This window comes from Gobio gobio (genome assembly GCF_949357685.1).
Source record: "Gobio gobio genome assembly, chromosome: 25".
NCBI classification, from domain to species: domain Eukaryota; kingdom Metazoa; phylum Chordata; class Actinopteri; order Cypriniformes; family Gobionidae; genus Gobio; species Gobio gobio.
In genome coordinates, this window is record NC_137121.1 from 36849957 (window position 1) to 36861525 (window position 11569).

An 11569-nucleotide genomic window follows, 5' to 3' on the forward strand; every position below is an offset into this window, starting at 1 on the left:
TCAGTCGCTGTCGCTGTCAGAGCTGACGAAACAGCCATCCTCTCCCAGCTCGGCCTGGAAACAGTGCCCTACACACACACACACGCACACGCACACGCACACGCACACACACACACACACACACACACACACACACACACACACACACACACACACACACACACACACACACACACACACACACACACACACACACACACACACGTCACATGACTTCTGAATTACTGGGCAAAGTGAACACACATATCTATATTTATTAGGGCTGTCAAAAGATTAATCGCGATTAATCGCATCCAAAATAAAAGTTTGTGTTTACATAATATGTGTGTGTGTACTCTGTTAATTATTGTTTATATATAAATACACACACAAGCATATATATATTTAAGAAAGAAATATTATTTTTATATATAAAACATTTATATTTATATATATTATAGATTATATAAATGTATATACATGCAAATATTTCTTAAATATATACATGAATGTGTGTGTATTTATATATAAATAATAATTAACAGAGTACACACACATATATTATGTAAACACAAACTTTTATTTTGGATGCGATTAATCGCGATTAATCTTTTGACAGCCCTAATATTTACATAACATACTACTAAATTAGAAATAATCTGTAAATTAAAGATTTTTTTTACCGGGTCACGTCATATATTGACTGCAAGATTAACGGTTATATAACTATGTGTGACATATCATTTGTAATTGTTAAATAAAAGAGAAAAGCAAGTAAACTCAAGCGATCTGGTTGGTACATTCGTGTCAAGATCAACGGCTTTTCCATCGCTCACTATTGTAGCCAATCACAGGCATTTCTGTTGAGCGTAATGACCAATCATTATAATAGTGATTTGATAATCTCTGAAAATAAATTCTATGTGAAAAAACTCTATTAGGGAGTGGAAATGTCCAATGAGCCGGTGAGTGCTCCTCTGCCGCCATCTACTGGTTATACTGGTCATTTCAAGTCTTTTATTTTAAAATAGAAGTGTTTGTATTGCACCAAGTGTGCGTTTTCCTACAGCCTGAAACTTTTAGTTTTACACATCTTTGAAGGATGAACCAAAACACTTTTTTGGCCATAACATTAAAAATAACATTTAAATTGGATAATATTGATACGAGTTTGCCTTTCTGTTACTAATAATAGAAAAGCAATCATACTTCTCCGTGTACCCTTTACTTTCTTTGTGTAACAGTTCAGTGTAATAATATAAAGTTAAACACAAGTAAAAGAGAGACGGTAAACTAATGAAGACGAAGAACGGGCGATCGCTTTCAAAATAACATCCGACATCAGACCAACTGCAACAATGAGCAATTAAACGCATTTTAAGATGATTTTAGGCAAAATGCCTGAAAAATCCAATACAATCTCTAGTAATGTTTATCACTTTCACCCAATAGGCGGCGCTGTTACGAAACTGATGTGGTCAGAGTGAGGTGACAAAATGCCAAAGTATTGCAGAGATTCAGCCTCAAGAGTCATTTTGGCATCATGCCTCATCTTTGTTGCTGCGCTATACGAAAACGGTTTCGTCCATCGACACGAAATCCAGAACTTTGTGTCGGCACAGCCCGAAGATGATCTGACTGTAATTTGGTGAAAATCAGACAAACGGTCTAGGAGCGGGTTGAAAACGTAGGTTTTGAAAGAAAATCAAAATGGCGGACAGGAAGATTGGCCAAAAACAGCAAAATTGGTGTCCATGTTCTCTGCATGACCCAAGTTTCATTTACATTATTATTTTCAGCCAGATCGTTCTGACTGAGGGCAAAGAGAAGTTTCATAACTTTATATTTTAGGATATTTAAATATACATGCAGTGAAGATAATGTAGGAGTTGCCTGGACCACATTTGTGTGGCTATTCATGCTTAATATATATTTTTAATGAAAATGAAAAGAGGCAGAGTGTTGTTTTATGACATATTTCTCCTGGAGCGCCTTGAACGTGCATCTATTTCGCTTCAAAGGCTCGATTTATGCGCACATCAAATTAGCTGTGGATGTGTGAATGGATTCAAAATGTTCAAGCGTCAAACTAGACGCGGTAGACGTGATTTTGACGCTCTATTCGCGTTTGGTGTGAACGCAGCATAACAATAGGCAAATTTTGTCAAAAGTTAAATAGCATTTTGGGAAACTTCTGAACACAAGGTGGCGCTGGTCCAACATTTTTTGTCACATACGCATACCGAGTTCTGTAACGACACTCCAATGCGTTCGTAAAAAATAACACTTTTTGACAAAATTCAAAATGGCCGACGCCCAAAATGGCTGATATGGGAAAATTGGGTATCGCCGTCTCGCCACCAAAAATCCCCATTTTCATATCTCCTCACCACTAGGTGGCACTGCGGCGAAGTCTCAGGTCATGCTTGTCATAACACACACACCAATATTGGTCGGAATACACTAAAGCGTTGCAGAGATACAGCCGAGGAGTTCGAAAAGGAAAATTCAAAATGGCGGAAAAGGAATTTTGCCCTTACGGTTCAAAAGTTATTAGCATAAACGTGTGCAACTTTGGACAGGTGGTGGCGCTAGAGGGATTGAGCTAGAGACTCCACATTGGCCATGGTGACAGATCACACTGTCTGTGCCAAATAGACATGTGCCGGTAAACGGTAATACGAAATACCGCAATAATGAACATGCACAATATTGTTATCGTGGGCACTTCAAAATACTGTGAATAATTATTTATTATGAATTATTCCGATTTTTAGAATGCATTTTAAGAATACTTTACCCATCAACCGTTTAAAATGAACAACACGTCAAAGAGAAACGCGCTCTGATGTAAACAAACTGGCGGAACGAGTGAAGGAGACGCACATCCACTCTCTGACAGCAGAGGGCGCTGACGCAACTGCAGCCGTTTCCCCGGTAACCCTCGTAAACAAAACGATACGGTGCTCGTCATCACATAACCTAATACTTAAAGACTTAAGGCTATTCATTTTCAAACTTAAACATTTTATATTTTAATCTGGACTAAATTACACACCCTAGATATTGTCTGAATGTGTTCTGATTGTGGTTCAGTCACACACTTTAAGGCTCTATTATTTAACATTAGTTCATTCATTAACAAACTGACAATAAAAAATACTTCTAAAGCATTTATTAATCTTAGTTAAATGTACATTTCAGCAAAATAAAAACACATTATTAAAATCCAAAGTTGTAACTGTATTATTTAATGGACCTGAGCTAACACTAACAGTTGCTTTTTTAAACTAACATTATCAAAGAATAATAACTGTAAAAAAAATGTAGCTATTCGCTCTTTGTTAAAGTTAATGCATTAACTAGTGAGACCTTAAAGGGTTACCTATTGTTCTTTATAATTCTTTAGCACTTTAATCTGTGTGTGTGTTAAGTGCCGCTCGTTTAAATATCCGTACATAAATGGTGGCATTTATGCACGACTTTAAGTTTGTTAAAAATGTGTTTACTTTATACATTTTTGTGTATTGCTTTATTGTATTTAAATGTTTGGTTCTTTAGTTATAAGAAAGTTATTAAACCTGTTATAGTATGGCAACACTTTTTTTGCAACTTATTTCAATATCGTGATAATACAGTATACCGCGATAAAAGCTTCAGCAATTAATCGCAAACTTATTTCAATATCGTGATAATACAGTATACCGCGATAAAAGCTTCAGCAATTAATCGCAACATGAGAATTTGATACCGGCACATGCCTAGTGCCAAACCTCATAACTCTCCTCAAGCGGTTCTAGCGGCCGCAGACTCAAGAGCGGAAGAAGAAGAAGAAGAAGAAAAAGAAGAAGAAGAAGAAGAAGCCCTAATGAAGGAGCCCTGACCCAGAGCAGGAAATGACCTCTGACCCTCTGACCAGTGTTGTGGAAACGCATTACAAGTAACTTGAGTTACTTGATAATATTACTTTTTCCAAGTAACTAGTAAAGTAACGCATTACTTTTCAAATTTACAACAAAATATCTGAGTTACTTTTTCACATTAATTTGACTGACAGCTCATGTTGAGAGTCAGTGCAGAGGTGTGTGTGTGTGTGTGTGTGTGTGTGTGTGTGTGAACATGAGGGTTATTGTAGTTCTAGACTACATGTGAGAATTTATTTATCTCACTTGCACAATAAAGATTCTGAATAAAATCAGTCAAATGCTAAATCAGAGTACTATGCAAACCTCCAATAATTAAATGTTAATAAAAACAACTATTTTTATGCATAATCTACCTTTATATTTAATTGACCAATGTCTTGCTGCTGACCTTTGATGATGAAAATTACTAGATTTTTTGTTTTTATTGGTCAAACTTTTCTCCTGCGTCCTCTTCTCCATTATCCAGAGCTGCGCCCTCTAGTGTTCATGAGGAAATCTGCATTTTTACCTCAGCCTGGGGTATTTTATTATTTACATTTTGGTATCTTTACCGTTGCACAAAAATATAACTTTTTTGTTATAAACAAAAACAAAAACAAGCCCAGCCCAGGAGAGAAAAAGTAATGCAAAAGTAACATAACATTACTTTTCTTAAAAAGTAACTAAGTAACTCAATTAGTTACTTTTTAAGGGAGTAACGCAATATTGTAATGCATTACTTTTCAAAGTAACTTTCCCCAACACTGCTCCTCTGACCCCGTGACCCTGTGACCCTCCAGGGCGAATCTGCTCTCACCGTTGACTGGAGACGCCCGAGCCTCGTCGATGTGGTCAAACTCGTAGCTGACGAAGGCACTCTGTGGAGAAGGGTCAGAGGTCATCATCACAGTACAGCAGGACTCATGTGGGACAGCAGATGGAGGTATAGATGCCTTGTGTTTGAGCAGCCTCCTCCAGTCCTGCTCCTGCTTCTTCCTCAGCTTCAGCACCGGCTCGTTGCACCGGATCTCCCATGAGCTCTTCTCTGCGATGATGTCACCAAACAGCTCCAGCTGGGCCAAGTAACGCCGGTCGTTCACGAACCCACTGAGATCACACACACACACACACACACACACACATTATTCCCTGCCGCCCGGCTGTCAGAAGAGCGTGTGTGTGGCTGATCATGTGACCTGTAGGTGACGGAGTCCGAGCTGAAGACACACTTCTGCATGACGGGGCTGATGAGCTTCACACACACCGTCACCGTCTCAGCGCTCTGGAACCACTTGATCTGCGGATGGAAACTGCAGAAACACTGGCATGAGAAACCATCAGACGATCACACACACACACACACACACACACACACACACACACACACACACACACACACACACACACACACACACACACACACACACACACACACACACACACACACACACACACACACACACACACACACACTCACATTGACACACACACACACACACACACTCACACACACACACACACACACACACACACACACACACACACACACACACACACTCACACACACACTCTCACACACATACTCACACACACACACACACACACACACACACACACACACACACACACACACACACACACACACACACGTTTGTTTTTGTGAAATGTGAGGACATTCCATAGGCGTAATGGTTTTTATACCGTACAAACCGTATTTTCTATCCCCTTACACTGACCCTGCCCCTAAACCTACCCATCACACACACACACACACACACACACACACACACACACACACACACACACACACACACACACCACACACACACACACACACACACACACACACACACACACACACACACACACACACACACACACACACACACACACACACACACACACACACACACACACACACACACACTCACCTGGAGGTCTGGAATGAGAGGATGGCTGGATTATGGTGAGTGTGTGGTGTGTTGAGGGTTTCCTCTGTTTGTGTGTGTGTGTGTGAGTGAGTGTGTGGTGTGTTGAGGCTGAGGGTTTCCTCTGTGTGTGTGTGTGAGTGAGTGTGTGGTGTGTTGAGGCTGAGGGTTTCCTCTGTGTGTGTGTGATCAGAGCTGATGGCCGGACTCTGACTCTGCTCGTGTCTGAATGAGCCTGAGCCGCCGCTGGGCCGCTCCGGAGAGGAGAACCCGTTCAGATGGGGCCTGGAAGAGCAGAACAACAACACACAACACACACTCATCAGGAAGAGTCATTACACAACACACACTCATCAGGAAGAGTCAACACACAACACACACTCATCAGGAAGAGTCATTACACAACACACACTCATCAGGAAGAGTCAATACACAACACACACTCATCAGGAAGAGTCAACACACAACACACACTCATCAGGAAGAGTCAACACACAACACACACTCATCAGGAAGAGTCAACACACAACACACACTCATCAGGAAGAGTCATTACACAACACACACTCATCAGGAAGAGTCAACACACAACACACACTCATCAGGAAGAGTCATTACACAACACACACTCATCAGGAAGAGTCAACACACAACACACACTCATCAGGAAGAGTCATTACACAACACACACTCATCAGGAAGAGTCAACACACAACACACACTCATCAGGAAGAGTCAACACACAACACACACTCATCAGGAAGAGTCAACACACAACACACACTCATCAGGAAGAGTCAACACACAACACACACTCATCAGGAAGAGTCATTACACAACACACACTCATCAGGAAGAGTCATTACACAACACACACTCATCAGGAAGAGTCAACACACAACACACACTCATCAGGAAGAGTCAACACACAACACACACTCATCAGGAAGAGTCAACACACAACACACACTCATCAGGAAGAGTCAACACACAACACACACTCATCAGGAAGAGTCAACACACAACACACACTCATCAGGAAGAGTCAACACACAACACACACTCATCAGGAAGAGTCATTACACAACACACACTCATCAGGAAGAGTCATTACACAACACACACTCATCAGGAAGAGTCATTACACAACACACACTCATCAGGAAGAGTCATTACACAACACACACTCATCAGGAAGAGTCATTACACAACACACACTCATCAGGAAGAGTCAACACACAACACACACTCATCAGGAAGAGTCAACACACAACACACACTCATCAGGAAGAGTCATTACACAACACACACTCATCAGGAAGAGTCATTACACAACACACACTCATCAGGAAGAGTCAACACACAACACACACTCATCAGGAAGAGTCAACACACAACACACACTCATCAGGAAGAGTCAACACACAACACACACTCATCAGGAAGAGTCAACACACAACACACACTCATCAGGAAGAGTCATTACACAACACACACTCATCAGGAAGAGTCATTACACAACACACACTCATCAGGAAGAGTCATTACACAACACACACTCATCAGGAAGAGTCAACACACAACACACACTCATCAGGAAGAGTCAACACACAACACACACTCATCAGGAAGAGTCATTACACAACACACACTCATCAGGAAGAGTCATTACACAACACACACTCATCAGGAAGAGTCAACACACAACACACACTCATCAGGAAGAGTCATTACACAACACACACTCATCAGGAAGAGTCAACACACAACACACACTCATCAGGAAGAGTCAACACACAACACACACTCATCAGGAAGAGTCAACACACAACACACACTCATCAGGAAGAGTCAACACACAACACACACTCATCAGGAAGAGTCATTACACAACACACACTCATCAGGAAGAGTCATTACACAACACACACTCATCAGGAAGAGTCATTACACAACACACACTCATCAGGAAGAGTCATTACACAACACACACTCATCAGGAAGAGTCAACACACAACACACACTCATCAGGAAGAGTCAACACACAACACACACTCATCAGGAAGAGTCATTACACAACACACACTCATCAGGAAGAGTCAACACACAACACACACTCATCAGGAAGAGTCAACAACACACACTCATCAGGAAGAGTCAACACACAACACACACTCATCAGGAAGAGTCAACACACAACACACACTCATCAGGAAGAGTCAACACACAACACACACTCATCAGGAAGAGTCATTACACAACACACACTCATCAGGAAGAGTCATTACACAACACACACTCATCAGGAAGAGTCATTACACAACACACACTCATCAGGAAGAGTCATTACACAACACACACTCATCAGGAAGAGTCAACACACAACACACACTCATCAGGAAGAGTCAACACACAACACACACTCATCAGGAAGAGTCATTACACAACACACACTCATCAGGAAGAGTCATTACACAACACACACTCATCAGGAAGAGTCATTACACAACACACACTCATCAGGAAGAGTCATTACACAACACACACTCATCAGGAAGAGTCAACACACAACACACACTCATCAGGAAGAGTCATTACACAACACACACTCATCAGGAAGAGTCATTACACAACACACACTCATCAGGAAGAGTCATTACACAACACACACTCATCAGGAAGAGTCATTACACAACACACACTCATCAGGAAGAGTCATTACACAACACACACTCATCAGGAAGAGTCATTACACAACACACACTCATCAGGAAGAGTCATTACACAACACACACTCATCAGGAAGAGTCAACACACAACACACACTCATCAGGAAGAGTCAACACACAACACACACTCATCAGGAAGAGTCATTACACAACACACACTCATCAGGAAGAGTCATTACACAACACACACTCATCAGGAAGAGTCAACACACAACACACACTCATCAGGAAGAGTCATTACACAACACACACTCATCAGGAAGAGTCAACACACAACACACACTCATCAGGAAGAGTCAACACACAACACACACTCATCAGGAAGAGTCAACACACAACACACACTCATCAGGAAGAGTCAACACACAACACACACTCATCAGGAAGAGTCAACACACAACACACACTCATCAGGAAGAGTCAACACACAACACACACTCATCAGGAAGAGTCAACACACAACACACACTCATCAGGAAGAGTCAACACACAACACACACTCATCAGGAAGAGTCAACACACAACACACACTCATCAGGAAGAGTCAACACACAACACACACTCATCAGGAAGAGTCAACACACAACACACACTCATCAGGAAGAGTCAACACACAACACACACTCATCAGGAAGAGTCAACACACAACACACACTCATCAGGAAGAGTCAACACACAACACACACTCATCAGGAAGAGTCATTACACAACACACACTCATCAGGAAGAGTCAACACACAACACACACTCATCAGGAAGAGTCAACACACAACACACACTCATCAGGAAGAGTCAACACACAACACACACTCATCAGGAAGAGTCATTACACAACACACACTCATCAGGAAGAGTCATTACACAACACACACTCATCAGGAAGAGTCATTACACAACACACACTCATCAGGAAGAGTCATTACACAACACACACTCATCAGGAAGAGTCATTACACAACACACACTCATCAGGAAGAGTCATTACACAACACACACTCATCAGGAAGAGTCAACACACAACACACACTCATCAGGAAGAGTCATTACACAACACACACTCATCAGGAAGAGTCATTACACAACACACACTCATCAGGAAGAGTCATTACACAACACACACTCATCAGGAAGAGTCAACACACAACACACACTCATCAGGAAGAGTCAACACACAACACACACTCATCAGGAAGAGTCATTACACAACACACACTCATCAGGAAGAGTCATTACACAACACACACTCATCAGGAAGAGTCAACACACAACACACACTCATCAGGAAGAGTCATTACACAACACACACTCATCAGGAAGAGTCAACACACAACACACACTCATCAGGAAGAGTCAACACACAACACACACTCATCAGGAAGAGTCAACACACAACACACACTCATCAGGAAGAGTCAACACACAACACACACTCATCAGGAAGAGTCAACACACAACACACACTCATCAGGAAGAGTCAACACACAACACACACTCATCAGGAAGAGTCAACACACAACACACACTCATCAGGAAGAGTCAACACACAACACACACTCATCAGGAAGAGTCAACACACAACACACACTCATCAGGAAGAGTCAACACACAACACACACTCATCAGGAAGAGTCAACACACAACACACACTCATCAGGAAGAGTCAACACACAACACACACTCATCAGGAAGAGTCAACACACAACACACACTCATCAGGAAGAGTCAACACACAACACACACTCATCAGGAAGAGTCAACACACAACACACACTCATCAGGAAGAGTCATTACACAACACACACTCATCAGGAAGAGTCAACACACAACACACACTCATCAGGAAGAGTCAACACACAACACACACTCATCAGGAAGAGTCAACACACAACACACACTCATCAGGAAGAGTCAACACACAACACACACTCATCAGGAAGAGTCATTACACAACACACACTCATCAGGAAGAGTCAACACACAACACACACTCATCAGGAAGAGTCAACACACAACACACACTCATCAGGAAGAGTCAACACACAACACACACTCATCAGGAAGAGTCATTACACAACACCGCAGTCAGAACCGCTTCTGGACACACTGGAGCAATGACATCATGAGACCAGTGCAGTCTAACCAATGAACACAGCCCGTTTATAACGGATCAGCATCTACACACTCACCAGTCACACGCCGCCGGCGAGAGCGTAAAGTGGCCGGAAGTCATTAATTCTCAATGGGAGCCGACGGCGAGAGCTGCACGTCTCGGGCGATGTGGGCGTCGAGGACAGTTGAGATCAGGTCAACTTTATGGTAATGAGTAGGGCTGTCAAAAGATTAATCGCGATTAATCGCATCCAAAATAAAAGTTTGTGTTTACATAATATATGTGTGTGTACTCTGTTAATTATTATTTATATATAAATACACACAAGCATGTATATATTTAAGAAAGAAATATTATTTTTATATATAAAACATTTATATTTATATATATTAAAGATTATATAAATGTATATACATGCAAATATTTCTTAAATATATACATGCTTGTGTGTATTTATATATAAATAATAATAAACAGAGTACACACACATATATTATGTAAACACAAACTTTTATTTTGGATGCGATTAATCTTTTGACAGCCCTGGATATGATGCGGTTCGGCGGCAGCCAATGGGAATGCAGTATTGCTCCGCTTGAGATGACTCTAGAGTGCTGGAAACTTTGGTTCCGCCCACATTAGTTCCCCAGCAGAATAGAGGAGGTTTATCACTGCTGGTGCGGCGGGTTTGATGAGGAGACGCGCAACATTATTCATACACCACACAAATGGCTTTTAATTGGTTTATTTCGTTAGCAAACATGTAACTATAATTGTTAAGTTCTTTCCATGGATCTGCTTTTTTTTAACTTTCACATTTAAATGATTTCATGAGGTTATATTATACGGTTATACCCGACCTGTGCTCAGTCTGCACAAACGCGAGCAACATGAGTGTTTGCTTTGCTGCCGTTTTAA

General features: G+C 41.4%; 1 protein-coding gene across 1 annotated transcript in view; it reads right to left on the reverse strand.

The window, feature by feature from the left end:
• Positions 1–11569, reverse strand: part of tdrd12 (tudor domain containing 12) — a gene marked incomplete at both ends in the record, with an annotated part of 81595 nt that continues 70026 nt past the window's right edge. Inside the window, 4 exons of the mRNA XM_079808812.1 lie at positions 1–68; positions 4702–4991; positions 5081–5194; positions 5816–6097. Coding sequence (XP_079664938.1) covers positions 1–68; positions 4702–4991; positions 5081–5194; positions 5816–6097 — 754 coding nt within the window. The remainder of the gene's footprint in view (positions 69–4701; positions 4992–5080; positions 5195–5815; positions 6098–11569) is intronic.